At 40.8% G+C, this 19,167-nt stretch overlaps 1 protein-coding gene across 1 annotated transcript in view; it reads left to right on the plus strand.

Annotated features, from left to right (window-relative positions):
• Positions 1–19,167, plus strand: part of nhlrc2 (NHL repeat containing 2) — an 80,956-nt gene that overhangs the window by 7,314 nt on the left and 54,475 nt on the right. The window contains exons 2-4 of the mRNA XM_033033915.1: positions 5,442–5,594; positions 15,321–15,776; positions 18,614–18,735. Coding sequence (XP_032889806.1) covers positions 5,442–5,594; positions 15,321–15,776; positions 18,614–18,735 — 731 coding nt within the window. The remainder of the gene's footprint in view (positions 1–5,441; positions 5,595–15,320; positions 15,777–18,613; positions 18,736–19,167) is intronic.

Consider the following 19,167-nt stretch of genomic DNA (forward strand, 5'->3'; position numbering starts at 1 on the left):
GTGCAGCGCCTTAGCGAGCATGGCCTGGCGGTCAACCTCAGTAAGTGCCAGTTCAGCCTCCGGGCCATTGACTTTCTAGGGCACCGGGTGACGCGGCACGGAGCAGTGTCTCTGCCCTACAGGGATGAGGCCATACGCCGGTTCCCGTGGCCTTCCGCGGTGCGAGGACTTCAGGAGTTCGTGGGCATGGTGACATTCTATCACCGTTTCGTTCCGGCGGCGGCTAAGATCATGCGGCCGCTGTTCTAATTGCTGTCTGGCAAGCGGCGGGAGGTCCATTGGGACGCCGTTGCTGTGGCAGTGTTAGAAGGGGCAAAGGATGTCCTGGCTCGAGCGGTCATGCTGGCGCACCCGTGAACAGATGCCCCCACTGCTCTTAAAGTGGATGCCTCGGACTCCGCAGTCGGCGGGGTCCTGGAGCAGTGTTTCGACGGTCAATGGCGGCCTCTCACCTTCTTCAGCCGACAGCTGAACCCAGCGGAGTGTCGCTACAGTGTCTTTGACCGGGAGTTGCTCGCCTTACAACTCGCGGTGCGGCATTTCTGGTACTTCTTGGAGGGCCGGCACTTCGTGTCCGCCAACGTCTCGGATCCTTGGTCAGCAGCGCCAGCTCACAGCCATATCGGAATACACCACCGACGTCCGGCATATCGCCAGTAAATGCAACCTGGTGGTGGACGCCTTGCCCCGCACGGAGATCGCGGCCATGCCCGGCTGTCGGGATAGACTACTCCGCCTTGGACGAGGAAATGCCAGCTTACCCCATCTCAAACTCCGGATTGGTGCTGGAAGATGTGCCGTTGGGTGGTTCCATTTTATGTGACGTGTGTACGGGACAGCCGCGGCCGGTTGGCCTGGCGCCGTTGTGTTTTCGAGGTGATCCATGGCCTGGCCCACCCATCGATCCGGGGCACGGTCGCCATGGTGGTGGCAAGATTCATCTGGCACGGTCTGCGGAAGCAGGTCGGTCGCTGGGCACGGGCGTCTCGTGCCAGTCGTCCAAGAGACATCGGCACATCCGTGCACCGATACAGGATTTCTCGGTGCCACACCGGCGGTTCGACCATGTGCACATCGTGGGGCCGCTGCCGTCATCCCCAGGTGTGTCGCATCAACTGACGGTGGTAGATCGTTTTACGCGGTGACCAGAGACCATTCCGCTCATAGACACTTTTGCCCAGTCGTGCGTTTGGCCCCTTGTGGCAAACTGGATTGCCCGCTTCGGGGTTCCCCTGGTTATCACCGGACAGGGGTGCCCAGTTCACATCAGAGCTGTGGTCCACGATGGCCCGCCTGCTGGGGACGCAGCTCCACCATTCGACAGCATACCATCCCCAGTCGAATAGGTTGGTGGAGTGGTTCCACCGCCGTCTCAAGGCTGCCCTGAAAGCTCGCCTTACGGGCGCGGAGTGGATGGATGAGCTGCCATGGTGTTGTTGGGGATTCATACTGCCCCTAATCCTCGGCGGAGTTGGTGTGTGGCACTCCGCTCACCGTCCCGGGAGACTTATCCAGGCCACTGATGGGTCCCGGGAACCGCCGTCCTCTGTGCTGCTGTACTTGTAGGAGAGGGTCGGCACCGTCTCCCGTCCGGACTTCTCGGGCCCTTTCCATGTGCAACCGGCGCTGGCGGTCTGCCCTTTCGTCTTTTTGCACTGCGACGCCCACCGGTCGCCCTTGCAACGGCCCTATAAAAGTCCTTTGTCGGGTGCTGCAGCATGGGACAGCGACATTTGTACTGGACATGGGGGGCCGGCAAGAGACTGTGTCCGTGGCGCGCCTTAAGCCGGCCCATTTGGAGCCGGTTCGGGTGGCCCAGCCTCCTCGTCGCGGGTTCCTGTATGTTCTTCCGGGTGGGTCAAGGACTCTTCGTTCGGACGTGTTTACGCGGTTACGTGTTGATGCAAGAATGGTACTTCCATATTTGTGACATTGATGAAGAGAAATACCTGCAGTTCCATGTAGAATTCCTGTATTTCGTACAAAATTTAAAAAGCACAAGTGCATTTCAATTCAAATGTAATACTTCTTATACGGCACCATGACAGTCATAAATTTATGTTATTAATTGTACTGCTTATTATCCATTGTTCATTGTTATGGCACATTTAAAATGAAAAACACGAAATTTGCCCTCAATCCTACCTTTTAAACACATATTTAAATGAGAAATATTGTTCAACACTGTTCATGCCAGTGTGGGAATTTTTTTCTGATGGAAAGACTGGAATTACATTTTGAGCATGTCAGTCTCATTCTCCAAAAGGATTACGCGTTAAAGATACAGCACAGAAACACGCCCTTTGGACACCGGGTCCGCGCTGACTAGCAATCATCCCGTACACTGGCACCATCCTACACACTAGGGACAATTTACAATTTATGGAAGCCAATTAACCTACAAACCTGCATGTATTTGGGATGTAGGAGGAAACTTAGAGAAAACTCATGCGGTTCACAGGGAGAATGTACAAATTCCATGCAGACAGCATTCAAGGTCAGGATCAAACCCTGGTCTCTGGTGCCACTCTACCACTGGGTCGTCCCAAGTCCTAGTGCGTAAGTGACACCGTGTATGTCGAGCATAGTACATTGAACAGTACAGCACAGGAATAGGCCCTTTGGCTCACAATGTTTGTGTCGGACATGATGCTAAGTTAAACTGATCTCATCTGCCTGTAATTTATCCATATCCCTCCATTCGTTGCACTTCCATGTTCCTATCTAAAAGCTTCTAAAATGCCACTATCGTATCTGCCTCCATCGCAACCCGTGGCAATGTCTTCCCCACCACTCTCTATCTTAATAAAAAAACTTGCCCCACACATCTCCATTCAACTTTCCCCCTCTCACCTTATAGCTATATCCTCTAGTGTTGGACATTCCACCATGGGAAAAAGGTTCTGACTTTCCCAATCTATGCCTCTCTTAATTTTATATACTTCTATCGAGTCTACCGTCAATCTCCGAAGTTGCAGAGAAAAGTTTAGCTGTGTTAGGTAATCACACAGAGGTGATGGGAAGGAGAGTGTGCCCTTTCTGACTCAACATCCAAACCTTAAACGTTGATAGCCACTGAATATATCTGACAGCTCACTCCCCATAAAAATGTATGTACCATGGACTCTGCCAGAAAATATGACTTTGAACATGAGAACATCTTCCAATAGTCATACATCATCTATGTGTTGATCGAGTGAAACCCTTCTCTGTTGAGGAGGTCACATAATTAAGTAGGATTCTTATGGTTATTATGAATGTTGTCAATTGCACTCGCAGCAATGTTAACAAATCCCACTGCCAAGATAACACCCGTATCTCACCAAAACTGAAGTATATAAAATTAACTTTGCAAATAGACCATTTGGTGACCTCTCTCATACTACAGTGAGCAGCAAATTGCGATACATGACAGAGGTATGGTATGACCACTTGAAGTAATCCCCTAGTGAGGGAATTCAAAGTCAATATAACCTTGACATCAAATCTGTAGAGCCAACTAGTAAACAAGCTATTTTAGATCTAGTGTCTAAAAATGTAAGTAAAAGATACCAACAACAATGGCAGACTTTAAAAATAATATTTCATGATTTTCAACAAAGATTATTCTTTGAGAAATAAGAATTTAATGAGAAGGATAATCAATTGCAGCTAACCAAGGAAGTAAACAATAATATCAAAATGGGGAAAAGAAGGCATATCATGCCGCAAAAATTAATGGTAGGCCAAAGGATTGTCACCCGTTTCTAAAATTTGACATCAAACAGGGACAAAATGAGAGTTTGCAAGCAAGGAATGTAAAAACACAGCAAGAGCTAGTAGTGTATAAATACGATGAGAGTAACTAAGGAAAACAATCGTCTCTGGAGGATGAGGCTGACAAATTAATAATGGGAAACAAAATTTCAGACGGTCATTTTTTTTCCCCGTCACAACGGCGAGCCGACGGCTCCACGGGTAAGTTTCCTTCTATTTAAATTTCTGACCCCCCCCCCCGGCCATGGGTTAGGGTTGGAGCCGGTGCGGGGACCCGCTGTGCTGGGTACCTTCGGCCTCTCCCTCCCCCTCCCCGGCTCCTGGATGCTTGCCCCCCCCCCCCCGATAGCCCCCGCCTCAAGCCCTCCCCGCCTCCAGGACGCTGCCAGGACTTCCTAGTAACTCGGACAGAGCAAATATATGATAGTTGTGAAATGAAATACATGAATGCTTTATGTAAGGATAATCATAACAATAATTCTGAAGATGCTGATCATTTCCTTTAAGTATTTTAGTATACATTTACTGTAATTGTATAATGCTTATTCAGTGTAATGGAAACTATAAATCAATACAGATGGATCCTGGGGCCCATGTCACTAACTCCCTGAATATGGCAACATAAGTAGACCAAGTGGTAAATAATATAGTATAGCTTGCCTTCATTGGTCAGGGCATTGAGTATAAGAGTCAGGAAGTCATGATGCAGCTTTATAGGACTTTAGTTAGGCCGTATTTGGAGTATTGCGAACAGTTCTGGTTTCCCCAATATAGGTATAATGTGGAGGTATTGAACAGGGTGCAGAAGAGGTTTACCAGAATGATGCCTGGATATGGGGGTTTTAGTTACAGGAAGAGATTGGACAGATGTTGATTGTTTTCTCTGGAATGCCAGTGGTTAAGGGGTGACCTCATAGTAGTATATAAAATTATGAGAGGCACAGATAGGGTAGACAGTCAGAACTTTTTTTTCCAGGATGGACATATAAAATACTAGCGCACATAGCTTTATGGTGAGAGAGGCAAAGTTTAAAGGAGATGTGCATGGCAAGTTTTTCGCACAGAAGGTGGTGAGTGCCTAGAATGCATTGCACGGGGTGATGGTGGAGCCAGAAACGATAGTGGCATTTAGAGACATTTTTATAGGCACGTGAATATGGGAATAGAGGGATATGGATTATGTGCAGGCAGATAAGAATTGGCATCATGTTCAGAACAGACATTGTGAGCTGAAGGGCATGTTCCTGTGCTGCACTGTTCTACTTACTTGTTTATGGGGTAACATTAACTAACGTGCTTTAGTAAAGAATACATCGGCACAATATAGCGTCCTTCAGATACATTCATAAATTTGCTTGGAATCGTGAATGACCCAAGTTTTTCACTTGGAGGTAATTGGTTAATATTGGACCATGCTGCCAGGGGAGGTGGTGGAATCAGACAGAATTACTATGTTTAAGAGGTATTTAGACAGACACTTAAATAGGCAAGACATAGAAAGATACAGTACTAGACAGGCAAAAATGGGATTGTTTCTGTGTTCTACACTCTATGTTTGTATACCTGACCAGTGTTACATGGGGTATAATCTTTCCTGGATAATGTTTTTTGGTATATTTTCATCACCTTGCTATTTTCAGTGTCAGCAAATGTTAAATAGTATATTTTGTGTCTTTTATTGTCAGGTTTGGAATGGATAAACACTGATGGTCCTCTCCGCTTGCACACTGACCTGAGTGGTAAAGTGGTGGTGCTAGATTTCTTTACTTACTGCTGTATCAACTGCATGCACTTGCTGCCAGATCTTCATGCTTTGGAGCAGAAATATTCTCATGAAGGTATCATTCACAATGGATCTTCCCTAGCGATACATGAATTAATCTGTCATATAAGTAAAGTTAAGGGGGCTGTACAAGGACTAATATGTTTTTACAGTTATTGTGATTGTTGTCGCCACATGTCTATAATTTAAATGGAAATTAATTTACAAATGGAATAGTTTTACTATTTATAATTGCAGTTTTGTGTGTTTGACTGATTCACCCACACCTCGACTAATGGCCCCAGTATTCTTGATCGGCAGTTTAATGTTTTATAGCTCTCTGGAAATAGTCTTTAAAATTAATGGCTCTCACCACATCTTACATTTTGGTAAAACATAAAATATGATGGTGTGAAATATCAAACTTAAAAATAATACCTCCACCATTAGGACCCTATTGGCTTTGAATTCTCGACGAGGTGCAAATGTATTAGATATTTTACTAAAAATTTATTGTTGAATTGCTGAACCTCATGCTTACGTTTGAATTGTAGATAAATAAAATACTTAGTTTTAGTTTCTCACAGATATGCATACATTCATTGGATTTTATAAAGTATACAACATTTAACTGCAACAACAAAAATTGATCTGAAAAGAAAGATCAATCAGTTTCTGTCAGGTAGCATTGAAATAACTTAGAACAAGAGGGTACATCTAACTCCCTCTTAAATATAGCCAATGAACTGGCCTCGACTACTCTCTGTGGCAGAGAGTTCCAGAGATTCACCACTCTCTGTGTGAAAAAAGTTCTTCTCATCTCGGTTTTAAAGGATTTCCCCCTTATCCTTAAGCTGTGACCCCTTGTCCTGGACCTCCCCAACATCGGGAGCAATCTTCCTGCATCTAGCCTGTCCAACCCCTTGAGAATTTTGTAAGTTTCTATAAGATCCCTCTCAATCTCCTAAATTCTAGAGAGTATAAACCAAGTCTATCCAGTCTTTCTTCATAAGGCAGTCCTGACATCCCAGGAATCAGTCTGGTGAACCTTCTCTGCACGCCCTCTATGGCAATAATGTCCTTCCTCAGATTTGGAGACCAAAACTGTACACAATACTCCAGGTGTGGTCTCACCAAGACCCTGTACAACTGCAGTAGAACCTCCCTGCTCCTATACTCAAATCCTTTTGCAATGAAAGCTAACATACCATTTGCTTTCTTCACTGCCTGCTGCACCTGCATGCCTACTTTCAATGACTGGTGTACCATGACACCCAGGTCTCGCTGCATCTCCCCTTTTCCTAGTCGGCCACCATTTAGATAATAGTCTGCTTTCCTGTTTTTGCCACCAAAATGGATAACCTCACATTTATCCACATTATACTGCATCTGCCAAACATTTGCCCACTCACCCAGCCTATCCAAGTCACCTTGCAGTCTCCTAGCATCCTCCTCACAGCTAACACTGCCCCCCAGCTTAGTGTCATCTGCAAACTTGGAGATATTGCCTTCAATTCCCTCATCCAGATCATTAATATATATTGTAAATAGCTGGGGTCCCAGCACTAAGCCTTGCGGTACCCCACTAGTCACTGCCTGCCATTGTGAAAAGGACCCGTTTACTCCTACTCTTTGCTTCCTGTTTGCCAGCCAGTTCTCTATCCACATCAATACTGAACCCCCAATGCCATGTGCTTTAAGTTTGTATACTAATCTCTTATGTGGGACCTTGTCGAAAGCCTTCTGGAAGTCCAGATACACCACATCCACTGGTTCTCCCCTATCCACGCTACTAGTTACATCCTCGAAAAATTCTATAAGATTCGTCAGACATGATTTACCTTTTGTAAATCCATGCTGACTTTGTCCAATAATTTCACCACTTTCCAAATGTGCTGCTATCCCATCTTTAATAACTGACTAGCAGTTTCCCCACTACCGATGTTAGACTAACTGGTCTGTAATTCCCCGTTTTCTCTCTCCCTCCCTTCTTAAAAAGTGGGGTTACGTTCAATCCTCAGGAACTACTCCAGAATCTAAAGAGTTTTGAAAGATTATTACTAATGCATCCACTATTTCTGGAGCTACTTCCTTAAGTACTCTGGGATGCAGCCTATCTGGCCCTGGGGATTTATCGGCCTTTAATCCATTCAATTTACCCAACACCACTTCCCGGCTAACCTGGATTTCACTCAATTCCTCCAACTCCTTTGACCCGCGGTCCCCTGCTATTTCCGGCAGATTATTTATGTCTTCCTTAGTGAAGACGGAACCAAAGTAGTTATTCAATTGGTCCGCCATATCCTTGTTCCCCATGATCAACTCACCTGTTTCTGACTGCAAGGGACCTACATTTGTTTTAACTAATCTCTTTTCACATATCTATAAAAACTTTTGCAGTCAGTTTTTATGTTCCCTGCCAGTTTTCTTTCATAATCTATTTTTCCTTTCCTAATTAAGCCCTTTGTACTCCTCTGCTGGTCTCTGAATTTCTCCCAGTCCTCCGGTATGCTGCTTTTTCTGGCTAAATTGTATCATCCTTCGTTTTGATACTATCCCTGATTTCCCTTGTTATCCACGGATGCACTACCTTCCCTGATTTATTCTTTTGCCAAACTGGGATGAACAATTTTTGTAGTTCATCCATGCAGTCTTTAAATGTCTTCCATTGCATATCCACCGTCAACCCTTTTAGAATTAATTGCCAGTCAATCTTGGCCAATTCACGTCTCATACCCTCAAAGTTACCTTTCTTTAAGTTCAGAACCATTGTTTCTGAATTAACAATGTCACTCTCCATCCTAATGAAGAACTCAACCATATTATGGTCACTCTTGCCCAAGGGGGCACGTACAACAAGACTGCTAACTAACCCTTCCTCATTACTCAATACCCAGTCTAAAATAGCCTGCTCTCTCGTTGGTTCCTCTACATGTTGATTTAGATAACTATCCCGCATACATTCCAAAAAATCCTCTTCCTCAGCACCCCTGCCAATTTGATTCACCCAATCTATATGTAGATTGAAGTCACCCATTATAACGGTTTTGCCTTTGTCGCACGCATTTCTAATTTCCTGTTTGATACCATCTCCAACTTCACTACTACTGTTAGGTGGCCTGTACACAATACCCACCAGCGTTTTCTGCCCCTTAGTGTTTCGCAGCTCTACCCATACCGATTCCACATCCTCCAAACTAATGTCCTTCCTTTCCATTGCGTTAAGCTCCTCTAATCAGCAATGCTACCCCACCTCCTTTTCCTTTCTCTCTATCCCTCCTGAATATTGAATATCCCTGGATGTTCAGCTCCCAGCCTTGGTCACCCTGGAGCCATGTCTCCGTGATCCCAACTATATCATAGTCATTAATAGCTATCTGCACATTCAACTCATCCACCTTATTACGAAAGCTCCTTGCATTGAGACACAAAGCCTTCAGGCTTGTTTTTACAACACTCTTACCCCTTATAAAATTATTTTGAAAAGTGGCCCTTTTTGATTTTTGCCCTGGTTTTGTCTGCCTGCCACTTTTACTTTTCACCTTGCTACCTATTGCTTCTACCCTCATTTTACACCCCTCTGTCTCTACGCTCACACATTTAAGAAACCCTTTCCCTTTAACTCCATCCTCCACTATCCCATTCGACACCCCACCCCCCTTATTCAGTTTACCACCCGTGTAGCAGTGGCAAACCTGCCTGCCAGAATGCTGGTCCCACACCTGTTAAATGCAATCCGTCCCTTTTGTACAGTTCCCCCTTACCCCAAAACAGATCCCAGTGATTTAAGAATCTAAATCCCTGCCCCGTGCACCAGTTCCTCAGCCACACGTTCAGGTCCCGTATCTCCCTGTTCCTGCTCTCGCCAGCACGAGGAACTGGAATCAAACCGGAGATAACAACCCTGGAGGTCCTCCCTTTCTCACTGTCTCCCACCTTCTCTCTTCCAGTACCTTAGGTGTAACAATCGTACTGTAGGACTTGTCGAGGAACGACTCAGTTTCTCGGACGAACCGGAGGTCATCCACTTGCTTCTCCAGTTCCCCAACACGGCCCTTCAGGAGCTCTACCTGGATGCACTTCGCGCATTTGTAGCAGCCAGAGGCACCAGCGGTGTCCTTGACCTCCCACATACTGCAAGCATCACACTGAATCAGCTTGCCTGACATCTCCTTCTTTCGTCTCTACCTCTCAAGCGTATTGCGTGGTCTCCTCTCCTCAGCAGCCTCCTCGAAGACTCTCGAGCCAAAGACTCACACTTTTCTCACAGGGCACTTCCTCACTGCCGCTCCCCAAGAGCAGTCTTGCTTAAATTGACTGATAAATTGCCTGATTTACCAATTTACAAACCAAATTCCTCATTTTCAACTGTTTTCCCGGCACTGACTCACTTCTCTCCTCCCACTTGGGCTAGAGCCAATCAGTCGTATCTCTTGCTAAACTCCTGCTGCTGTTGCTCCCAAATCTACAGCAGTTCTGAGTCTTAGAGTCTTAGACTTAGACCTCGAACCCTCCCTACATCAGTGCTGCTAAAGGTCCTACAATTATTGCATACTTCTCCCTGACATCGTACCAAGGCCCTATCCCCGAACTCTACCTCCGCTACATTGACGACTGCAATTGGTGCCACCTCCTGCACCCATGCTGAATTCACTGGCTTCATCCATTTCACCGGCACTCAACTTTCATCCGGCACTCAAATTCACCTGGACCATTTCTGATATTTCCCTACCGTTTCTATACCTCACTATATCCATCACAGGTAACAGATTACTGACCGACATCTACTGCAAACCCACTGACACCCATGGCCATCTGGACTACACATCTTCCCACCCTGCTTCCTGTAAGTTCTGAATCAAAACTACCAACTCACCATGGATCCTATGCATCTTAATCTTCTGGATCAGCCTGCAATGAGGGTCATTGTCAAAAACCTTACTAAATTCCAGGTATCTAACATTTACTGTCATAGCTTCATCAACCACCTTTGTCAGTTCTTCAACAAAGCTCAACAAGTTTGCAAGACAAGATCTGCCCCACACAAAACCATGCTTGACTGTCCCTGATTAGCTCATTTTCCTCCAAATGCAATTACATTGTATTATTATAAATATTATATATTACATCGTATTATTATTATTAATCCTCTTCCGAGGCTTCCATAGTACAGATGTGAGGTTTACTTGCCTATAATTAGTTATCTTTATTTCCTTTCTTAAACCAAGGAACAGCATTAGTTCCTCTCAAGTCTCCAGGACCTTGCCAGTGGCTAGAGAAAGGATACAAATATATTTGTGAAGACCACAGTAATCTCCTCTCTTGCCTCTCTCAATAACTTGGATTCCCCCCCCTCCCCCCCCCCCCCCCCCCCCCCCCCCCCCATCAGGCCCTGGTGAGTTATACATAGTTATAGAGCTACAGAGCATGGAAACAAGCCATTCGGCCAACTATGTTCATTTTATTTATTTTAATCCCACTTGCCAATGACATATATTGATCTGTTTGGCCTTGCTAATTCCCCGTTTGAGTTATTTCTTGCTTTAGTTTCCTCAAAGATCCTGACAGATTTCATTTTGCCAAACATTATATTTCTTTTCTTTTTTCGACCAGATTTATATACTCTCACGTGATCCAAGGATCTCTAACCTTATTTCTAACCTTCCCACCCTTGTCCGTCCTCCTTACTGGAACATATCAGTCCAGAACTTCGATCAGCTGGCCTTTGAAAGACTCCCTCAAGTTAAATATGTACAAGGTAAATTTCTGTTCCCAAAATACTCTTCCACTGAAATACCAATCACTTGGCCAGTTTCCCAATACAAGATCCAGTATGTAGCAATGTTACAAAATTTTGAGATTTTTAAAATCAAGCCTGCAATTTATCCCATCAGATAAAGCATAAAAAGAAGCTTAATTTGACACCTAATTCACTTTCATATCTTCAGTATTAAACAAGTTATGGTCATTTTCATACTTGGAAATTAGCATCTTGTTTCCTATTGCTTTTCCATTGACTTAACACAAAAGCTGTGATCGAGGACAGTCAAAAGCCCATAACTTTCTTAAAAATTAAGAGAACTGAAAGTAATTTTCAGTTATTTTAGATTGAAGCATTCTGAAACAAATATGAAACAATCTTACTTGGATGACCTGAAATTAAAGCATATAATTAGTTAGTTACCTAATTGTAGCTAATTACAAAATTCAATTACTAGGTCTAAACATCTATCCATTTCTTAAGAAAAGATTAACATTTTTAAATAGCCTAAGTGTTCAAATAACATTCACACAAGAATTCACAATATAACATGATTTTTAAATCTCATTGTCATGAATTTATAGGCCAAATGGAAGGGATTTAATGTTTAATTCCTGTAAATTAATGGCCATTTTAATCATCTTGCGAGTGGATTTATGTGGAACGCGATCGATTGGAACATTGCGGTTTGCGGTGAATTTTAACCCCATATCGGCAGGAAAAACACTGCCGGTTCGTATATTCACATAATCATGTTTTCGCCAATGACATTTTGATTAAAGTCATCCTAAGAAGCAAATTTATATGTAAAATAAACGACTTACCTTATGTTTTGTCCCCTATGTGAGATCCGTCCCTTTGACGACATTAGAAGTCGCTTTTTTATTTTACTCCAGTGATTAAATTGTCCCACGATTTAAAAAAAACAAACTTCAGAGAACGCAAGTCGGAACAATTTTGCAGCATCAGCTAGCAGCCCGAGAATATATATCTCGGACAGGCTGGAAAAAACTGCATTTTAACCCCCCCCCCCCCCCCCCCCCCCCCTCAAAGTCGCGCACACGGCCAGTGGCAGAACTGCAGCACCGCTGAAGGTAAGTATTGTAACATACCTACAGTATGGTCTCTCCTCTATCCACATGCTATATCAAGAAACTCTCTTGAATGCACCAAACAAACTGCCTCATTAGCATCTTGCACTAATGAACTCTCAGTCAGTATTGACAAAGTTAGTATCAACCACTATGACAACCCGGTTGCTTTTACATATTTAATCTCTCGACATAGTGGTTCCTCTATCTCCCATTGCCTATTGGGAGGTCTATAATATAATCCCATCAGACCCAATGCAGATTTCTTATTTTTGATCTCTACCTATATTGCCTCAGTGGAAGAACTTTTATTACTACACGTTGTCTCAGGACCTGACTGGGTACTTTCTGTCATTAATCACCCTTGTATAGGATGTCTGTTGTGATTTCCATTTTTATTACAGCAGTAGATATTCCTCAACTCACCCTTTTAATCTTTTAACTTGTAACCTCCTCTCAGTGGTGCCCTGACCCCACCATTGATTGCAGATTTCACATACATCTAGAGATGCTGCCTGACCCGCTGAGTTACTCCAGCATTTTGTGTCTACTGCAGATTTCACATATCTACATTTGCATTCTCCACAGCCCCACAATCATAATAGCTATGGTATAGCTCTTCGGTGCACCATTAAACATGCCAATGGATTTTTTTCGTCTATTAGTTTAAACTCTTTATTTGGTCACAATTCTTGAGGGAAAAGTATTGAAATTTTAAAACATTGTAGAAAACATTCAAAATCTTATGAACAACATGATAATTAGTGTGTGTATTCCCAGAGTGGCGCTTTCTCACTACAAAATACCACCTTTTGTGTAGTTAACAAGGGAAAGCCGGGTAGTATTAAAATCAAAAGTACCTTCCAGCAACACATTCACAAATATCAAATATTACAATAGGATATGTTATAATAGTACTTTATTTATCCCACGAGGGAAATTGGTCTGCCAACAGTCATAAAACACAACAAGATACATGAAACATGAAATTAAAGTGACAGGTTTAGGGGATGTGCAAAGATGGGGGAGGAGGGGGGGAAGGGGAGTCTAGTCTACCCCACGACAGAGGGGGAGGAGTTGTACAGTTGCAGGTCTAATGAGTTTTCAGTGAAACACATTCCCGACTTGGTAATAATATATAATGCATTGTCAGACAAAATCTTCATATATTTCCTTTCACTAACAGTTTTCCCCTTATAGAATATTATTAATTTTTTTAACAACTGTGACGCATATAAAATGATATATTTTATCACTACGCAAATTGACAATCAATTCCAAAATTATACGGAGCTTAATTTCATGCTTAATTATCATTTAAAAAATATGTTGATATTAATTGCTAGTAAGAAATTCAATCTTAAAAGTGGAGGCATTGCAGATTATGAGTTCTTGAATAACAATTCAAATGTAGTGGTAGTTTTTAAATATAAACATGTTCCTGACGTGCTTGAATTTCCATAAAAGGTGCATAATGGTAGAATAAAAGGACTTCACGACACATAACAAGCAAAAGATTTGTCATTGCCAAAATAATTGTATAACTTATTTCCATAAAGCCTATAAAGTAATCAAACTGATCAGGTTAGGTGACTCAGCAAACATTAATACGTGAGACAGTAAAATATCAGAAGAGGGACTGCTGACCACCCAAGTTGCTTGCAACTTTATCTCAACGGTGCCCAAAACACTAAAAATAGACAGAAAGCATTTTGTAGTCAACTGAAGATATTTGAAAGTAGGATAACCTGTTAAGTAGGGAAACCAAGTGCATGGTCATGAATTGTAAGGAAAATTGCATAGCAAAGTATAAAGAAATATATGAAAAGATGGAGAAGAAATGTCATTGCTCTAATTTTACGTCGGACTAAGAGAGTGCTTGTCTGTGCATGTTTGTAATTAATATTGGAACATATAATTATTTTTAACCAAATCTTAAGTATTGAATTTATGAGTATATAATAAGGTGGCAATATTCTTGCATGGAAAATCCCACCCAAATCTCAATGGCCAGGCAAATTTGCTACTGAAACGCTATTTTGACTTGGATGTATGTGTAGGATAACAAAGTGTTCTAATAGAATGCTGCACAAAAATACTTAATTTGCAGTTTCTACTTTAAATCGGATAAATCTTTTTTTTTCAAATACCCTATTGTTTTGCTCTTTTTTTGTAGGAGGTTTTGCATGTGTCTAAATTCCCGCAGATCCTATCTGCTTCTGTAGGATAGCAGAAGGGAACTGCTAAATTAAGAAAAGGCTCCAGGGTTGATTTTTTTCAATCAAGTAGTACTGAGTATGATCCATCAACACTGCTTTCAGTAACACAAGATTACGCTATCTTAACGCACCTTAATATGCCAACCATGCCAAGTAAATAACTATGTATCCTGCAGATTAATTTATTTTTGTGGATGTAATGCATGTGATCAGCTTTTTTGTTTGTCTTGAATCTTCTCATTGACTAATTGGTAGTTCATCTTAAATTTTTTTTAAATTTTTTATATAGAAATAAACTGTTTCCTTGTAACCTCCTTGCAGCAATTGGACATCATTGTCTCTTAGCACGCGGTCATAGAAATTGACAAGCAATCACTTCTATTGATATTCAATAATGTAACAAACATACAGCCTCTAGTATCTAGCTTGCAGTAACAAAAATAAATGTATAGCTATTAAAAAAATTTTTTTTAATGTCCGTAGGAAAATAAAATTTTGTTATTGCGAGTCTAAAACTCTCCAGCCCCAACCCTCTTTTCCCCTTCGACTCGACTGTTTTCTATAATGCAAAGATTTCTGAGGAATGCAACCATCACATTATAGCAGGACTACAACAATTATTTTTGATATTCTTTCAATCACTTTATATTGATTACTTTTATTTTTTTTAACTTATTTTTTCAACTAATTGTATTTTACTATTATAATTCTTCTGTTTATATCTGTTCCAGATGGACTGGTAGTTGTTGGTGTCCATTCAGCAAAGTTTCCGAATGAAAAAGTTCTTGAAAACATTCAGAGTGCTATTCTTCGTTATAATATTACACATCCAGTTGTAAATGATGCTGATGCAAACCTGTGGCATGAACTTCAGGTGACATGTTGGCCAACACTTGTAATTCTAGGTCCAAGGGGAAATAGACTGTTCACCCTGGTTGGAGAAGGACACAGAGAAAAGCTTTTTTCCTTCATTTCGGTGACATTGAAATATTACAAAGAAAAGGGCAAAATTAAGGATCAAGGAATCAAACTGAAATTATACAAAGACTCTTTGCCACCTTCTTCTTTGCTTTTTTTGGGTAAAATTGCAGTGGACAATTCCACGGGTAACCTAGCAATTGCTGACTCTGGCCATCATAGGATTTTGGTAATAGAAAAACATGGACAAGTTCGTTACTCCATTGGAGGTAAGACTATAATCTGATTTCTACATTTAAAGTAAATATATATTTTCATTGATCAAGCATACTAGTAAATATACCACTTTTAAGCAGAGTAGATAAATTATTATTCAATAATCAAATGATAATACATGCTTGTGGAAATACAATTATTAGATATGAAATCAAATAAATTCTGTAAATACACCAGAGGTTGATGAACATATAAAAGAGTTGGTAGATTAACAAGCAATGAACAGTTATGGTGAGAATGGATTTGTTTGGTAGCTAACTATCCTACTGTGCACTTTTAATACTTCAGATTCCCATAACATGTGTTTTTTTTTAATTTCTTATAGATAGGAAAGTTTTGGAGGGATAGAGGGTTAACAACTGGTAAATGGGACTATCACAGATAAGCATCTTGATTGCATGGATTAGTTGGGCCAAAGGGCCTGTCTCTGTGCTGTATGTATCTATAACTATATTTTTATCCCTATCATTCCACCTTTAATGGTACAGTGGAGGATCAATTGAGTGAAAATCAAGCTGATAAAACTAAAATTATATGGTTTACATTATAGGGTTTGTACTAACAATGAATGGGAAAACAATCACTTCAATATTCAGTGGCCAATAATTAGTGTACCTTTACACATAAGTTTGATGGATCCTTTCATGCAAAAACAATTAGCTGTAGTTACAAAACTATACAGTTTTCCTTCATAATCAGGCTATACCTAAACTAAAGCAAAACCAAAGACTTGTAGGTTGATGTACAGGCAGAGAGAACTAAAGGTGCTGTCGCCAATTCTAATATTGTAGTTTGTACTGGATTAACTTGAAGCTCAACAGGAAAGTATCTGTTTTGTGAGAAAATATTTCATCTTCTCAGCTATTTTACACATAATATGTAAAACTAATTCTGCAAACCATCACTTTTTATTAATACCTAATAATGAGAATTCATAAGCTCTTAATATGTTCATTTTTATGTGAATTGTAAAGATTACCGAAATAAATATTAACAACATCAAAATTGATTTTTCTAAGCATATCCCTTCAAATAAAATTGTAACTGAAACTAATTTATAAAAGACACCACTCAGGAAATCTTGGTCAAAGATTGAAGTTTTTGTGGAACATATTAAAAGAGAAAAGGTTTCATATAATAATTCTCCTTCACCTTTTGGTACATATTATTAAATACAAAATACAATGTAAGTGATATTTGTTATTTTCTTAGTATATATATCTTCATGCCTAATTCATTGCGACTAACCACACCCTTGTAAGCAATAGTTCTGGAAAATTATCTCAGCAGTAAATGCTTATCAAAAATTTGAAAATATTGTTTCCACTTGAGTACAAAATAGTAATCTGGCTCTGATACCCTTCCAACAGTAAGTAGATTTGTGTCTTTTTAGATAGAAAATAAGCAGGAATTTCTACTGATGGTAAAATTACACTAAACAAAACTGATAAAGAACGATGAGCATTCCTTATGAGTTTAATTATTTATATTAGCACAGTCATACTGTGGAACTTTGAACTTGGAATGAGTTACAACCCTGCTGTTTTGGTGTCTGAATATTACAAATTCTTCAGCTAGGATCCAAAGTCTCACATTGAGGGATCAGACTTGAAGAAAGTTACAAGGAAATGCAGATGCTAGTTTACAAAAAGACATAAAGTGCTGAAGTAACTCAGCAGGCCAAGCAGCAACTCTGGAGAACATGGATAGGTTTTGGGTTGGAACTCCTCTTCAGACTCAAGTTATATCAATTTAATCACATGTTCTGCACAGGTGCTGGGGTAGCTCTGATTTAGTCGTCGATGTGGCAGAGAAAGAGTTGGGGGACGGTGCCCGTGTACAATTGTAACAAGGACTGTTCAACGTAACCAACAGAAAGGGAGGCATAACATGGCCACACCTTTAACTTGAAGAAAGTAATAAGAGTCAAAAGAGAAGTTGTTCAGTTTGAGGGCAAGTCCCGCTAGGTAGTTTTAGTAGAGGAAAACTGATCGTGTCTTTGTTCAAGAAGGAATCGGATGGTCTTGAGAACTTCCTGATGGGAGATGGAGGTGTAAAGGGACTGGATGTCCATGGTAAAGATGAGGCAATGGGGGCCTAGGAATTGAAAGTTATTGTAGAGTTTAAGAGCATGTATGTAAAGTTAATTAAGTCAACGGGTTCCATACGGGTGCAGGAAGCAACCCCGATGCAGTTGTCGATGTAGCAGAGAAAGAGTTGGGGAATGGTGCCAGTGTAAGTTTGGAACAAGAAATAATGTTAATGAAGTCAACAAGTTCTGCACGGTTGCAGGAGGCAGCCCCAATGCTGTCACCGATGGAGCAGGGAAAGAGTTCAGGGATGGTGGTGCCAATGTATGTTTGGAACAAGAAGTAAAGTTAATTAAATCAATGAGTCCTGCACCTCTAAAATTAATGAAATCAACGAGTTCTGCACAAATAAAGATAATGATACCAGTCTGAAGAAGGGTCCCGACCATAAACGTGTTCTCCTTCTGTCAGATTTGAGGACAAAAGTCTGGGAATTCCTATTATCAGAAAGTGTGAATCTTAAATATTTTCTCCCTGATGGCTGTCAGTACTCTTTTTATATTCAGGATTATGGGAATTGAACAAGAAGTTTTAATGAGTAGAAAATCAATCTGTATCCATGTTGGATGACAGAAATGTGCAAAGAGGCCATATGGCTCATTTCTGCTCATATATCTGTTCCATCGACTCTCTTCAGCTCCTTATTCTGAAGCTTGTGATAACCTTTATATATGCAGATAGATGTTTATAATGTTATTGTTGAAGAATCAAGTATGTAAGATTTTTCTTTTAACAACCAGGAAAAAAGAGCGGATGGAAAGATGGGAGTATTTTAGAAGCCACTTTTAATTCGCCTCAGGGGATATTGATGAAAGATAATATAATCTACGTGGCAGATACTGAGAACCATGCAATTAGAAAGGTAAGGGGAAAAAAATATTTAAATAAAGCTTTAGTGCTGGGCTTATGCTGTTTACTTTCTATGGAGTAACATTGTTTATTTGTTTCATTTAGTTTAACTGCATAACTTGACATTAAAAATGTAAATGGATCTAGTGGTAGTGTATAAATTATTTCTGTTGCTTTCTATAATCATTATTTTGAATTAATTTTAATAATAGAAGGAAATGTCATTCCAGCCCATTGCAGAAAGATAAAAACGTTTTAAAACATTTACATAAATATAAATTTATACCATAAATTAATACACATGCAAACTGCCTGTAGTCTACTTAGCCTTATGGCATACAATATAGATCTATCAAGAACAGTAGTTTGTTTTTATAGTTAAACTAGTATTATAATGATATAGTACCGTATAGTAAAATGTAGTAGTAAATATTTCATACAAAAG

This window comes from Amblyraja radiata, chromosome 15 (assembly GCF_010909765.2).
Source record: "Amblyraja radiata isolate CabotCenter1 chromosome 15, sAmbRad1.1.pri, whole genome shotgun sequence".
In the NCBI taxonomy this organism is placed as follows: domain Eukaryota; kingdom Metazoa; phylum Chordata; class Chondrichthyes; order Rajiformes; family Rajidae; genus Amblyraja; species Amblyraja radiata.